This window comes from Coloeus monedula (genome assembly GCF_965178545.1).
Source record: "Coloeus monedula genome assembly, chromosome: 1".
NCBI classification, from domain to species: Eukaryota; Metazoa; Chordata; class Aves; order Passeriformes; family Corvidae; genus Coloeus; species Coloeus monedula.
This window is the reverse complement of record NC_138781.1, coordinates 146,585,422-146,601,831: the sequence shown is the minus strand read 5'-3', so window position 1 is coordinate 146,601,831 and position 16,410 is coordinate 146,585,422. Positions and strand designations below refer to the sequence as shown.

The 16,410-nt window shown below is 38.8% G+C and overlaps 1 protein-coding gene across 1 annotated transcript in view; it reads right to left on the bottom strand.

The window, feature by feature from the left end:
* COL14A1 (collagen type XIV alpha 1 chain) overlaps positions 1 to 16,410 on the bottom strand; it is a gene marked incomplete at both ends in the record, with an annotated part of 111,819 nt that overhangs the window by 57,739 nt on the left and 37,670 nt on the right. The window contains 7 exons of the mRNA XM_082277820.1: positions 513 to 584; positions 1,727 to 1,859; positions 4,882 to 5,021; positions 5,977 to 6,103; positions 7,729 to 7,868; positions 11,028 to 11,157; positions 12,455 to 12,600. Of these exons, the coding sequence (XP_082133946.1) occupies positions 513 to 584; positions 1,727 to 1,859; positions 4,882 to 5,021; positions 5,977 to 6,103; positions 7,729 to 7,868; positions 11,028 to 11,157; positions 12,455 to 12,600 (888 nt within the window). The remainder of the gene's footprint in view (positions 1 to 512; positions 585 to 1,726; positions 1,860 to 4,881; positions 5,022 to 5,976; positions 6,104 to 7,728; positions 7,869 to 11,027; positions 11,158 to 12,454; positions 12,601 to 16,410) is intronic.

Here is a 16,410-nt window from a genome sequence, read left to right as displayed (position 1 = left end):
CATATATTATCCCATCTGCTTTGTTTATCTGCTCATCTTATGGAGCTTTAAAATAATCCAAGCTAGAATGTTACAGAAGAGAAATAATCCAGAAATATTGCTCCTTCAAAGTCAATTGTCTCATTACAGGGAAAAGAAAGAGAACACTCAAAACTAAACAAAATTCTGAAGTGTTTCCAAGCTCAAATTTATAAAGGGAAAGAGAAATTCTAGGGGAATTTTCCTAAGTAGTCTCTGTACTCCTAAGTAATACCACTGGTATCATTCAGAGTCCCTACCCTGTGTAAGGGGTTGGCTCCTCACCCATGCATGGCTCATGCAGGAGGTTGGCCACACGCAGAACAGGGGTGCAGAACAGGACAGTGTGAACCTTACAGCAGTGATGTGCCTCCCCTTCAGGAACATCAGCTCCTCAGCAGCATCACAGCTCTGCCCCCAACCCTAGAGGTGCCTGTGGGGAGCCTTAGTGCTTTGCACTCAGCATTTCAGCTGCTGGCATTTGCTCTGCTTACCTGCTGTGGTGGGCTCGGAGGTTGAGACACTGGTGGTAGTCACCGCAGTAGGTACCGTGGTAGCACTTGCAGCTGAAAAACAGGGCTCAGCTCACTAACAGCTCAACAAAACATGGAAGTCACAGTATTTTTCTTGTATTTCTAACAATGACAATGAAACTATGTGCTCACACCTACAAGTATCCCACACACTTCAGACATTTCAGAGCCTCCAAGGGAATTATTCATTTAGTTTACTTTAGGCACATATATTTGCAGGATTAGCACTTAGATGTGCAGATAAAACAATTATAAACTGTGTAATCAAATAAAAATGCATGTATTTTCACAGAATTCTGGCTGAACTATGCACAATAGACTTCCACTTTGACCATTTGTTAAGGTTGTCAGATTAATTAAATTGAAAGTTTTTTAGAGGTGTTTTACTTCTGTCCAATTAAAAAACACAAAGTACACTCAGCAACATTGGGAATTATTAGCATGATTTGGATGGGTATGGGCTTCTTGTCTTAACAGAAGTATTAGAATTAAGCCTGCAGTTAAATTACTAAAAAAAAAAAAAAAAAATTTAGAATTTATACATAAGAAATACAGTTGTTTACTTATCCAATTCATATCTATAAAAAGAGAATAGAGCAATCTTCCTGAAATACAGGATAGTGTTTTGATAATGAACTATGAAACAAGCTGGACATGATTATCAAGTTTTATATTTGTTACTTTCATGTCAGTTTCACAGGAGGCCTGTGTAAGACTTTTGGACCATTATTTCAGACAAGAGTGAGTTCACCTCTAGTGAGTATAAATTACATAAATAAGAAAAGGATATATTGAAAATGCCAAACAAATGAAATTCCTGTAAATTATTTCCTTTAAAACATTTAACAAACATCCCTTCCAAAATCTGATATATCTTCTCATAAGGAATCCTGTTCAAAGACTAAATATTAAAATGCAGGATGGAGCACATCTACCCAGATCCAGAGGTTATTAATACCACAGCTCAGATAGGGAGCCAAATCAGTATTTCAATTCAATACCATCTACCACATAATTAAGTAAGAAAAGCAAAAACCAGTCAGTGAATCCCTGGTTCTAAACCACCATGTTCTTCAATATTATAGCTACCCAAGCATGAACTGTGTTTTATATATATGTATAAAATTTAAATCACTTAAACATTTTTAAAAATTACAATCAAGAGTTTGTCTTACATGTAGCTCCAAGAATAGCAACAACTTCGCTTTCACTTTCATCATCAAAAACTGCCAGCAGAGAAACTTCATATTCTGTGTCGGGCAACAGACCCTCTATAACATGACTGTCTGCATCTCCATTTATGACAACCTAAGTTACACAGCAAGATTGAAGAATATCAGTTCTGCATCTCATTATTTTACATGAATTGACTGAAATGAAAGAAGGAAAATCGATTCTCCTTTAAAATAAATGAAATCTACACTCAGATCTGCCCAAAAATTTATTAATATCCCAGAGTACCTCTGGAAAAAACACTTAATAATATTTAAAATGTGTAGTATTATGCTTTCACCCACAACTAATTAATTGCTAAAGCTGACCATATGCTTTTTTTTTTTTGAAAAATCACTACAATTCAAAACATTTATCAATAGGAACAGCATAACAGGATAGATTAACTTCCATTCATATTTCTGCCATTCAAACATTGTTATGAAAAATGAAATCAGTATCTCCCCCGCCTTATAAAAGGCTGTTTCAATAACAAAACTGTAATCTCAGTTATGGTTCCACACTTCTGAATGCAACTTGGAAGAACACCTGCTTCAGACTTGAGGATTAGGAGAGATGTGCTGATGATTAGTTTGCTATATGGTGTGAACTTTTAAATAGTAATTCTTATTTCTAGTTATGACAGCAGCAGAAGACTGACATGTGCAATGTGAACTGTAAGCAGGTTTCACTTCAGATTCTTGTGTGTTTCATTTATTTTATTGGAAGGGATCACCAAATGGCGAGGAGCTGGAATGAAAGGGACTAAAACAGGAGATACAGGAGCCTGAGCAGTAATACTGGTGAAATGGGCTGAGCAGTTTTGGGAATTGTTTTCAGGTTACACAGGCAGACACTACAATAAAACAACCTTTCTCTAGGTTAACCCTGACAAGTTTTTAAAGGTGGCCACTGTATACACAACATCAAAGTTAGACTTATAATGGAAATCAAACAATAAATATGTCCAGCATAAAATCTGCCACAGAAGTTCACAGAAACAGTGAATCACACTTCATTCTTTTAACTACCACAGGAGACTTCCTGAGTTGGTCTTGGGAAAAAGGGACCCATGACACCATCAGAGACCTTCTGAACTCAAATACAAAAAACAAAAGCAGAAAGAAATGAACTGGGGCCCTGTCTTCTACAACTATCAAGTAATGAATCAGGCATCCCATGCTGCACACTTTCTGGCACAGAGTTTCTTGGGAAAATTTCAGGAACAAGCTTTGAGTGAATCTAGCTGTGTTCTAAGTAGATACATGTAATGCCTTCCTTTTCAATTCCCCAGTGCCTCTAGCTGTGTATCAAATCATTATAAAATATCTATGCATAATTACTGTCTTACAAGTAACTTTGGCATACTTTCTGAAGCATCACTTCCTTTACCCTCCCCTCCCTGCTAATGTAGCCTACAAAAAAACAACACAAAGTGCTGAACTTTCAAGTGAGCAGGACAAATAGCAGCAACAAGCACACAACAGCATGCATTCTCTACTGTAACCTAGAAATAAAAGGTCACTCTTAAATTTATTCTGGCTTTTTAGTGCTAACACCCAACTGAATGCTCCTCACCCATCAGCAGAGTGGGTGAAGTGAGATGAGAGGTGTGTAATTAACCACCGTCCCCTGACCCCACTCAGCTAATTGGTAAGTTGGGTCTTGGGAGGGAGAGAGAGGGAGTGCATGTCCTTTGTCTGCATGACTGATCACTTAGCTGGGAAAGAAGCTTAAAGAAGCAACAGCCTGGAGGTATTGTGCTATCCTAGGCCTGACCCCATTAGGGAGGTCATGCAAGGAGAACAAGAAAGCAGCTCAGGCATTTTTAATATTTCAACATTCTAAAATATTAGAGCCTCCAGCAGTTCTTAGGGAATAAAATGAACAAGTAGAACTTTAGCAGTTCAAATATCTCTTGGTAATTTATTCTCACACTGAAAGAATACAGGTACCTCAAATCTCACTTTAAAAAGTAGCTTAAAGACTTTCACTGGCAGCTACTCACTGGAACCTAAATAGAAACAAATCAGTTCATCTACTAGAGAAGAAACTGCTAGTGGATGACCTGTGTCCACTCACTCATCTGCCAACTCCTTCTTTTCCCTGCTCACTCATATAATTTCTCTCTTTCTTGCATGACTACCTCTCACTAGGTGAATGGGAGGAAAAGAATCAGGCTAAGCTAAATTTACAGAAAAAATGACACATAACCTAAGCTAAAATGACTACTTTCTGTCCTAATAGATGACAAAACGATGCATGAAACCTAGGGCCAGGTGGGAAATGTCATCTTTCCCCCTGAGTTCTGTACCCAGATAAACAGCTTGCAGATGTGGCCTCCCCACACACTGCTGATGTCAAGAGAGCAAGATATTTGTGAGTCTCTAAAGACTAAGTACAAAAGAAGCCAAAATAATGAGTTAATAAAGAAAAAGAAGAAATGAGACAGACTATGAAAATTTGGGAAAGGAGAGAAAGTGTCTGTCTTTCTACTTCCAAAAAGAAAATTAAAAAGGAAAAGCTAAAGGGATGAAAAATAATTTTAAAATTTAGACTGATGGAAAGGGTACTGTGGACAAGACATACTTGGGGTTAATGCAGAAAATACAGCATGAGGGGGAAAAAAGAGAAAGAAACATAAAGAGGAATAGATGAACAATTTAATAAATTTACTATGTATACATGTTTTCCCTTTGTAATGTTACATAACTAAAGCTTCAGAAGCAATTTTGCTGTGGCCAGCACTTTAGATAAATTTGGAGCTTTATGTGAGGATATCACTACTCTGGCTCAGCTTCCAGCATCATTTTCACATCAAAGTAAAGAACATGAACCTCTAAAAACTGAAGTGGCCCCAAACAACAGTGCTAGTTCTATGGCTGTTGGCACATTACAGATTAGAGTAATTTTTCACAAAATATCTCTTCTTTCCTCACTTTCTCTTAAAAAAGCCCCTAGAATATTTGTTTAATTTTTGTTTAGAGAGCTTTGCAGTGGGACAGATTTATCTGTGAGTCAATTTGCCATATTTAATTAACAGAAGTTGCAGCATAAGTGTCCTGAGAATGGAATTCTCTCTTCCTTTTCACCACCTCAGAATGTCAAGGCAACCTACCTCCTCAGATTCTCCCCCATCCAAAGGAATCCATGCCAATCTGTAAAAAGCAATATCTGATGAGGTGGGCTTCCAGCTGACCCTGAAACTATCTGTTGATGATTCATCAATTTCCAAATGCTGGGGAGCTGGAACTCTTTCTGGAAAATATTACACACAAGAAAACTGAGAGTGAATTATCCTCTGAGACTTCCATAGATGGCAAGATTAGGCACATACATTTTACTTGCAGTTTGCTAAAAGAGTATAACATGGGAGGTAGAAAACAAAGGCACTACAGAATTCTTTGCCCACTTATTTGTTCTTAGGAAAGTAGTTTTGTAGTTCAAGGAGGGGAGTTCCTCTTTATTCTAACTGGACAGGCCTCCTTGTCCTCTCTCCACTGAAGGAGCTGCATGCAACCCTAAGTCCATCTCCTTTGCTGAGAGCTCTGTGCACCAGGTTCTTTTCTTGTACCTCAAAGCAAAGTCCCAATCTCTGCCCTTTCCAGACTCTGCGCTTCCATTTGCACTTTGCATGTGTCACCCTCTTGTCCATACCTGTATGTTCTCCCTTCCTCTTCCACCTCACCTTTCTCTTTCCTCCCTTCCCTTCTTTCTCTTCCCATTGTTATGTTGGAAAGCATTAATATGTGTCATCAGCCATTTGTTTAATGCAGAAATACAGTTACAGAAACTATAACTGTATTAAACAATCTACAGGAACTTTGAATGCCTTATATTTTCTCCTTTTGATGTAGTTCCTCTATACATATGTAAGGTTCTACAGAGCCTGGATAGTTCACTGGTTAAATGTATGATTCAAAACTCGTCACACTTCATCTGGAGATAAAAATGCCATCATACTGAAAAATTCTTCAGAAAGCTGTGGAGATGTTTTCATGATGTCAAGAGATTACTCATGTGAGTAAAGAGGCAATTGGCCCCACAGTAAGGAAGCAAAGAAGCCAAAAACACCAATGAAAATAACAGAAAGCATTCCATATATCTGAATTCACACCCAGAGACATTTGCTGTAACTAATCTTACTTTCCAGTACCGTAAGAGAGTATAAAATTTCTTCTTGGAAAGCCTTCAGAAGTTCAGCAGTACTTACTTGTGGTAAAGCTGCCAGTAAGGGGTTCAGATTGTCCCTCCTCATACAGGGAGAAAATAGCAACAGTATACTCTGTAAGGGGTGCCAAACTTTTCAGAGTATGGGTTGAAACACGACCAACTTCAACCTAGAGAAAACATGATTTGCAGTAGATATTGACCATACAGTACATTATCAGTGTCTGAAATTCTTCTGGGTACTAATGATACAGAAAGAGAATGTCATGCAATTAGTAGAGAAATTCAGTGAAACTACCAACAAATATAGACTCAGGTCCATAAAAGCTGACAAAATCAGTTAAAATAGACAAACTACAAAAGAGGAGAACTTTGCACTTATGGCAAACCATGGAAAAGGAGAATTCAGCCATGGTAAGCCCAACTCTCCAGCTAACATCAGCACTGCATGTTCCGGAACCCAGAAGAGGAAGGAGATTTTTGGGCTATTAAATCCAACCTCTTATCATGGACAAACACTGCATAAAACCCTCATGTTTAACATTTGTTTCATCTGTTCTCTCTCCAGGCTGCAGTTAAATGACTTTGCCAGGGACATAAAACTCAAAGATGTATAAACAGTTTATCAGTCCAGCTGTTCAGTGCCACATTAACTCAGCACCACAGGGAAAATGCTACCAGTGCAGAGCAAACAAAAACATGCCACCTGTTCTTTGAACAGACATAAAGGAAAAGGGAACTGAACATTCACTCACATTACATTCCTACCACAAGCATGAGATGTTCAAATACCACTGTGATCAGTACAGTCAGGCATATTATCTATACTAAGAATAATCAATAGGAAGAAGTCAAACTATTTCTAATTTAAATTTTAAGGGGCCTAGCAGAAAGAAAGAAACAAAACATTGAACAGGTATGCTCCCTTCTAAAGCTGGGAACAGTTTCTTCAGGTTCAATACAAATATTCCACTTTATACAGATGAAAGGCCAGGTATGTTCCAGAAGAAATGCAATTACAGATAACTACTATTAAAGACTTCTTTTTACTGAGGGCCAAGTTATCCATGACAACTTGTCTCCTAAGGGATCTGGACTGTTTTAACAATCAAACTCACTTATTACAATTGGGGTTTTTTTTTAAATCTGTATTTTTTTTAATTTCTGTATTAATATTTGTATGAATCATTCCATCACATTTTGCATTCTATCACGGAATTTATGCTGCTAAAAGGTATTATAAAGCACCCTTAGTAACAAGGCAGAACTAAATATTGCAAATTATTAAATATAAGAGTCTAAGTTAGAATATCTTGGTATTGCCTTAGAACTTTGTTCAAGCCAAATCCTGTTTCTAGGAAGAGAGTTCTCAATACATAATTAAAGCAAATTGTTGCAAAAATGTGGCAGCCTTCAGAGTCTTTTTGAAGGAGCTTGAGTCCATGATACGTGATACATCAAAAGTTTTATTATCTTAACTGAAACAATAAATATTTCCATACTACAGTATATTATACTATACATTTAGTCAAGATCCTGGTCCCAGCAAACCACTGTTCCCTTGAGTTGTCTCCTTCAGTTTACGTGCCCCAGACTGTTCAGAGCACTGTCCTCCACATACACGCACATCCAATATTAAGGAAACTCTTATTTTATTATTTACACCAATTTTAAGAATTCTCTCACAAATCTTTTGTTAGAGCTTGCACAGTAGCTTTTGTTTGTAAACATTACCCCTAATAATTACAGAAGCTTGGGGAGGTTTGAGATGGCAGAAGTTGTACTCATAATTTACCTCATTGGTTTCTGTTCCGTCTGTTTTAACGTACATGATGCGATAGCCATTTACATTTTTGGAAGCAGGATCCCACGTTAGCTTAGCACTATTGTGCCCAACATCAAAAAATTTCAAGTTTGCTGGTGGACTTAGAGGCACTTGAAAAGAAAAGAGAGAAAACCATGAAAGTGATCCCAGGTTTTAGCTGTGAAATTTTTCATGTCTTAAAAGTAAACAGTATAATTTTCCACTCAAAAATTTATATCATCAGTATTTCTATTCAAAGACCTACATCAATGGAGCTACAAAAATACTTAAAGGCAGGTAAAAGGGCATAGCTCTTTGCTGAAACAGAACTTTCAGATTTGCTAAATGCATCTCAACTGATACTGAAAAAGAAATAAATTATGATATTGTTCATTGCAGATATCATATAAAGATATAGCCTACACAACACTTGCAATAAATTTGTGTTTGTATTTGTGTATTAATTTAAGCCAGCTAGATCTTTATCCTATATGCATTTGGTTTTCACATGTATCCCAGCCAAAATACTTCATGAGAGTAGAATTTTGGCAAAAACCTTTCTGAATCCTAAAAGACCCTGACATAAGGGTAAATTTGTCCAAAAAGCATAACTAGCTTAGAAGATCTCCAAGGATGCTATTTTTTTACCTCTGTCTAACCTTTCTGTTTGGAAACCTAAGCTGTTTCCCAACAACAACCCCAGCTAAAGCTGTACTTTTATGCTATATATTCCTTGACTGTCACGAGCTGAAGGAAAATGAGGTCATGCAGGAGACAGTCTCAGATTACATCCACTTCTGTCACACCACAGAAAGCAATTTGTTCTGTCTGTTACTCTCAGCAGTAGGTTCTGTATTAGTCCAACATCTGCTACTTTCCTCTGAATTACAAAACCTTTCTCTATCCATCCTGCCCTCACACACACACTCCTCACCAGTCCACGTGGACAGATAAATATCAGCACTTCAGAAGCTGCTTCCCTCACACAATAGCACATGGGAAAAAGCAAAGATTTTAAAGGCCTCATATATTACATGAGGTCTTTAGCCAGGCCATTTATCAATCCAGACACTGCAACCAGCTTAGGAACAGTGAAGTCAACTTGGCTCTGAGAAAAGAGAAGACAGGAATACACTGGAACTGTAGTAGATGGGTTTGCCACACATTCTGGCATTCACCATATTCCTCTGAGTCTAGTGAAGGGAGTATCACGTGCTGGCTTTCCTTTCTACTTTCTGTCAGTTGTGGAATGCACTTCATTCCACCATCCAGGTCATAGAACAAAATGCATCAGTCTCAGCTCTTTCCTCTTGGAACCAACCTCCTGACAACACTGCTCTCAACCAGACAGTCCTGGTGCCAGACTTACGTGATATTTACAGGGAGTCTTGGATGAATCCCGGCCCCAAAATGAAACTACACCCTAGAATAGGATTGCAGAGCATGTCTCTGTTTGGCATATTGAAGGTTTTGCTACAGTAACCAGGATGATACAGTGTGTAGAATATTATTCGCTAAATACAGATTATCAGATACTACACCTAATACTACAGCAAATTTGGCAGATCACTCTTCAGGCAGATACATGCTCCAGGAAGAAAATACCAGGTAGCCTATTCATTAATTGTAAGCCAGAAATAATCACACTGTAAGAAAAGAAAAGGAAAGGAAAAAAAAATAAATAAGAGAAAGAAGCTTAAATTAGATTCTGGACAGGTAAGACATTACTGTTAAACACCCACATGATCACCAGGAGCTTTCTTCCTCCCAGACTGCCCCACTGCCTGATTCATCAAAGCCTGCTAGCAGAGGGCTTATTTGAATAGCTGCATATGACAGTATCAATCTTCTTTCATATTACAGTACTATAGACCAGAGACGGCTCCATTGTGTCATCCTAAAAATAAATGAAGGTTGCAGAGAAGTTAGGGTTTCTTTTTTATTCTGGTCTAGTAGCAGCAGTAGTGATGATGGGCTGACTAACACATGTTACAAGCTTCTGTGATCAGACAGTGTCATAAAAACCTCAGCTTGTGCCAATTTATCTGGAATCTGTTTGTGATCTTCCATCCAATGTGTTAGCCAGGTTTAGAGCTGCACATTCTCCAAGATCATATGGTATGAAGTGAATTGAAGCTGGCACAGTCATAAACTACATAAACTACTTTTTAGGAGAAATAAAAATCTGATACTGAGTAGATATTGACCAAAAGCCAGGGTGGGGGATAAGGGCACTGGGGGCTGTGCAAGATGAGGAGCAATGCATAAAGAGACAGAGAAAGGGAGGGAGAGATAAACAGCCAAAGATTTGATTATTTTTGTTAGGAATCTTCTACACTTGTTTCAAGTCAACAAATATGCCCAGGCTGCAGTAGTTTGCTATTGGAACTTGTCTATCTACAACCGTCCTCCTAAAGAAGACCCAGCAAACACCATTCCTAGAGCTTCTTCCACTATTGCTTGCTGACCTTACAAGGAATTGCTCTGGGGTTTCTTTTTCCTAGAATTTGCATGCCTGAACTTCTCTCACTTATTAAATGTAAGTCACTTTCACCCTGACTGGGTTACTCATGCCAGGAGCACAAATCAAGAGGATTCACTCACTTCCCCGCTGGGCGCAATAGAGATGTCACTCAGTGCAGTCCCAGAAAGGTCCCAGAAGCACAGTTGCTTATTTTCAATTCTTTTGTCTTCAAAATGCTGGAACTATTTAGAGAGCTGACATACAGTCGGTGTACAGTTTGTAGAGGACAGAATTTAGCTGGCAAAATTCTTGCTGCTTATTAAAAACACACCATCTATCACGACTGCACAGGCACTTTCCAACCCTCCATTTACCAGATGTTAGGCAGCAGGGGTTGGACAGAAATCTTCTCTTTGCTTCTTTTCTGTCTGTACTACTACTGAGCCAGAGGAATGACTCTCTCCATCTGAGCAGGCTCACACACACACCTGGTTCTCTAGCTAGAGGAGGCTAAACAGTATCAATGTAGGTCCTACGTGGTGACCGTCATTCACCTTCAGCAAGTTTAGGAAACTGTCAGTAATTTCACCAAGATCAGTAGGGGCATTCATAGTATCACTACCAACAAGAGAGACAAGTTCACAATCCTGCTGCAAATTTTGTAGAAACCCTCAGCCTCTGTAAATTAAGTATCCACAGTGAGAAACTTACATAAAGAGCTTGCCCAATTGTTCAAATCAGATAATCAGATGCCTGCTCTAATAGGTGCAAAGACCATTCTGAAGTTTTATTAACACAGAAGTGAATATAGATTTGTGCTACCTACATGTAGTTTCTTGTCCTGTGAGGGGATCACTAGCTTCTTCTCCAAACATGGCATAAACTGTGACTGTATATTCTGTATTTGGCAACAGTCCATCCAGTTCGAGATCTGTTGAGGTCTCCCCAATTTTTATCTAAAATCACCATGAATAAAAAAAGATGCATTATTTCCAAATTAGCTCATAATGAGGAATAATACCAGTTAAACTCTTGAAATTAGATACATGATCAAATGTTCTGCTGAGCATTTGCGTGACACTGTGCCTGCAGTGCTTTGCCCAAGATTGAGATTTTGCATAATAATTAAAAGATTAAAACTTTCAAAAAGCCAAAAGCCAACACATAGATAAAAGGACTTTAAAAGTGACTAATCACATTAGCAATGACAAAATATGCCTCCCCAGAATGAGCAGCCTTTTCCTGTCTACATTTTGTTATTCCCATTCCCTTCTACACTTTGGTTCATCTTCAGTCACAGATCTGAAAAGCACATGAACTCACTGAGGAGTTGATTTCTAGGCACACTCAGGCTCAGATTTGTTGCTATTTGTATTTTCCTCCTCCACCTATTCATGGAGAGCCACATTAACATGGACTGTATTTATTTCTTTGGGGTAAAGCTCAGTCCTCCTGAAGCAGCCATTTCTCAGGGAGGCCCCATTTTTAACAGAATTATGTGCTCACAGCCACTGCTTTAGCAGTGAGCACAAGTCTGTGCCAGCTTTCAGCAGCTTCATGCCGTCTTCACAAGTTCACACGTCCCTGCATGCTTTATATTGTTCTTGCTTGGAGACAGATGTTGTACATAACCTTAACCACACATATAGAATCTTGAGCATAAAAACTTTCAAATCCTAGGGCAGAAGTTCCATTGGTTTTACTATGTTAGTGACAGAAGACTAGACTTTACCTTGTCCCACCTTCTTATCCTTTTAAAGAATGTCTTCTAAAATCACTTTTGATGAAAGACATTATTTTTAAATTTAAAAATAAAGGTTGAACAGAACTAAAAGAAAACCAATGAAGGTCTTCTTTTAGACCTACAGATTTTACTTACATTTAAAGGCCCTGATGAGAACAGAGGCTAAACTTCATATTCTTCTGATAGCACACTTAGGAGATATCTTAGTTTTACTTGATATTTTCTTCAAGTGTTAGTTCCATATGATGATAGAGTATCACTTTATATAAAATCTCAAAAGAGTCACTTAAATTCAGTTAAATTTGTTGCATTTTTATGAAAATTACATAAAATAACCATCACTTGAACTTTATTCATAGGCTGTGACACATACGGTACTTAATCAAGTAATGGAAAAAACCCCAAGTATTTGCTGATCACATTGGAGGTTAAAGGACATGTACTAGTTTATTCTTTAAAAGACTGCTTTTTTTACTAACTGCTATTCAAATCAAAGCACAATACATCACCTCCTTCTCATCTGCTGCCAATCCTTCTGTGAGGGGAGCATACAGGATCATGTAACCTGTGGCACCCACGACTCCATTCCACCTCACCCTCATGCTGCTCTGGGACACATCGTACAACTGCAGATCCGACGCCATTGGCAAGGCAACTACAGAGGAGCAAGAGACAGACACTTCAATTGTCTCACTTGAACAACCAGCTGTTATTCAAACAGTTTGTTTTACCCAGGAAACACAAAGGGATACAGCTTTCTCCAGGCATGGAAGTGCTGTCTGTATCCTACAAAGAAGTGCATAGAAGAACTCAGAATTAAAGAAACATGGAAATGCCAACCCAAACCAATGCTAATGCCAGGGCAGGTTTATGCCTCACAAAGCATTTCAGCACAGTTGCTATTAGGAACCAGTAGCAGTTTTAAGGGAGTCACATCCACACTCTTTCTGGGAGTAGCTCCCAAGCTAGAGTATGGATGTGACATCCACGAGGTACAATACCCTGGAAAAACCCTGGATGAGCCCACTGCACACATCAAAATATTGTGCCTATAAACTATTGCCTGTTAAGGCCTGGACTGTCCAAACTGGCACCAAGGCCCATATCAGTAGGATTTTGCACATAGGGGAAAGGTCATCCATTGCAAATCATGGCAAATGCTAACCTGGCAAGCAAGAGCAGGATGAGTGAAATTCAAACAATATAAGGAGGTTTACTTGTGAATTTAAGGCACTGATACCAGATCAAAGCACCAATCTGGGTTTCCAAATGTTTCTTTGCATTTCTGTAACTCTTCAGAGTAGCATTTCACACTTTTGTGGTTGTCCTCACTTTATTCCTCTCACAGAGTAACATCCCATGGCCTCTCCACTGCTGGTACATCACTGATGAATCCCATAAAAATATTCAGGCACGAATATGGAGAAATATTCAGGCATGAATATGGAGAGATATGAAGAAACTTTGACTTCTTTGGAATTTATACACTGGGAATAGTCCCAAAAATGACTGAAATGGTCTGAAAAAACAGAAGGCAATTGCTAACTGATACAAAACTTTTCCTATTTGAAATTCTGAAGAATCTGACCTGCACACAAATATTCAGGAACAAATTCTAATTTCAGTCACAGAGCTTCTCTCATCTCCTCATCCAAGCAAAAGCTGCACACTGTCAAGTTGGTATCTCCAAGTATATCTCTTACATTATGTTCAACAAGTTCTAACAGAGCTCTAGCAGAACCATGCCAGCCTCATCCTTTCTTTTTCATTTAGGCTGTTCACTCAGTCTGTCACTCATGTCTGTAAAGGGTGGCAAAACTTCGACCCAGACTTCTCTTTAGGTTTCCACTTCCAGGTTACCCCATCTACCCTTCCAAACTTTTTACAACCTACCTCCATCCTATTTAAACCCTTGTTCTTGTATTGATTTATATTTCCATGAATTCTCACAATTTCCCTAATTATAGGGAGAAACTACCCATGAACATTTTCAAAAGTACATCAGTCTCCTTGCTCAGAGCTCCACTCACACTTCTGATACCTACAGTCAGAAACTACATGTTGAGATATCCTGAAGCTGCTTTGCATCACATTGTCTCATTCCTGTTCAAACTGCCCCAGGGTCACAGCAAGAGTATCCATCACCTCTCCTTCCCCTTATCTTGATTCTAAAAAATCTATGGGAAAAGTATCCTCTAACTTATGACTTGCATTTTAATTCTCAATAGGAACTGGTAGATACTGTGGCAATATACATAAAAATTGACAAAGAGGTGACTGGAAATAAAATGTGGTGTTTTATACTGGAATTTTCAACCGAAGAGCTCTGAATCTCAAACATAAATATTTAGTAGATAATGCTGGTTTGCATCTTGGACAGTTACCAGACTATCCAAATATTCAGGTAACTTAGGGATAAATTAAACTGACTAAAAATAGCTGGAATAAACCAGGTAAAAATATGTTTTTAGCAAATTAAAATGTGAATACATTTCATATTTATTTCAAGTTAGAAGTGACTATTAAATCACAAAACGTTCTACTTATCTCTACATTATGCTATAATGTATATATATATGTGTATATATATATGCATATATATGCTATACATGCATATATATGCTATACATATATATATATATATCTGTTTAGATTCCACATGCCTGTAAACTATTTTCAATGTTCTGTATAAACAAATGCAATTGGTGACTATTCCAATCTGTCAGTATCTCACACACAGGCAGGAATGTAAACTACAATTTTCTATAATTCGCCATTAGAATAGTGAAAATATACTTTAAAATTGCAGGTATTTTTAGCATGTCCAGTAATTAACACTTGCACATGTCAGACTACTACTTCCAACACACTATCAAAGACAGATGTATAAAATGCTTGATGCTGCATGACCTTGGGGTGTGATCTGATCAGATCTCTGAAAGCCAGCAGGGCTGGCCTCCGTCAGAACTTGACTGGGTGACTTCAAAGGAATACCAGGTGCAATACAAAACAATCCTGTTGGCTCAGAATGTGACTGTTCTCTCCGCCTCGATAAATTAAACAGGTCCTAACACTGTCTCATGGGGTAAAACATGATGGGAGATGACAATTTGGGAGACTGAGACTAAAAGAAAAGTCCAAAATTATTTTATATGATTCTGTTTTGTTTTCAGATTGAGAAGATTAGCACTGACACAGAACCAAAGAACCAGTGAGGATGAAAGGCACCTCTTGAGATCATCTGGTCTAATTAACTTCCCTGTCCAGTCAGGGTCAGCTAAAGAAGGTTGCTCAGAACCTCATCCAGTCTGGCTTGAAATATCAGCAGAGAGGCAGACTTCACAACGTCTCTGGACAACTTATTCCAGTGTCTGACCACCATTACAATAAAACTGTGTCTTCTTCTGTCCAAATTTAATTTCATGGGGTTTTAATTTGTGCCCATTGGCTCTTGTCCTGTTAAAAAGCACCACTGAGAAAAGTCTGGCTCACTCTTCTTCTTCATTTCCTCATGAGGGATTTTGACATATTGACAAGATCACCTGAGCCTTCTCTTCTCCAGGCTGAACAGTCCAGCTGTCTCAGACTCTTACGAAAGATGTGCTAAGCCCTTCATCATCATCATCTTTATGGCCTTTCACTGAAGTCACTACAGTAAGTCCACATCTCTCTTGCGCTGGAGGAACCAAGCACAAGACGGGCATCCAGGTGTGGCCTCATAAGTGCTGAGAAGAGGGCAACAATCAGCTCCCTAAACCTGCTGGCAATAATTTTCTAATGCAATCCAGGCGGCTCTTGGCCTTCTTTGTGACAAGGGTGCTCTGCTGGTATACAGTCAGTTTGTTGTCTACCATGAGTCCCAGGTCCTTCTCTGCAGAGCTGCCTTCTAGCTGTCACCCCTCAGGGGTTGTCACTCACCAGGAGCAGGACTTTGCACTTCCCTTCGTTGAAATGCATAACGCAAAACTTGTTTTCCTCCTCAGGTCGCTTGCCAGATTCACCTCCAGGTTGGCCTTGGCTTTCCTATACTTACCCCTGCAAGATCAGACAGCAGCTTAAACTTCTCTGGGTCATTTGCCTCTTCTACATCTCTTATACACTTCCTTTTTATGTTTTTTATGTTTTTATGTTCTGTTACAAGTTTCTTGATAATCCATGCCAGCCTCCAGTCACCTGGTTACCAACTTGTCAGTAGGGACCTTTCCTGAGCTTGTAGGATGTGATCTCCTCCTCCTCTGCCATCAGTTCTTCCTTGTTTCTAAGTATGAGCTACAGCAGAGCACCTTCTCTTGCTTGCTCCTTGATCACTTGGGTCAGGATGTTGTCAAAGCACTGCAGAAATCTTATAGATTGCTTGAGCCCTGCTGTGCTGTTCTTTCAGCAAATACCAGCTATTGATATATCACATACGGACTTCCAGTCTCCTAGTCTGAACTGTAAAGTTACTCTTTACTTCCATTCCTAA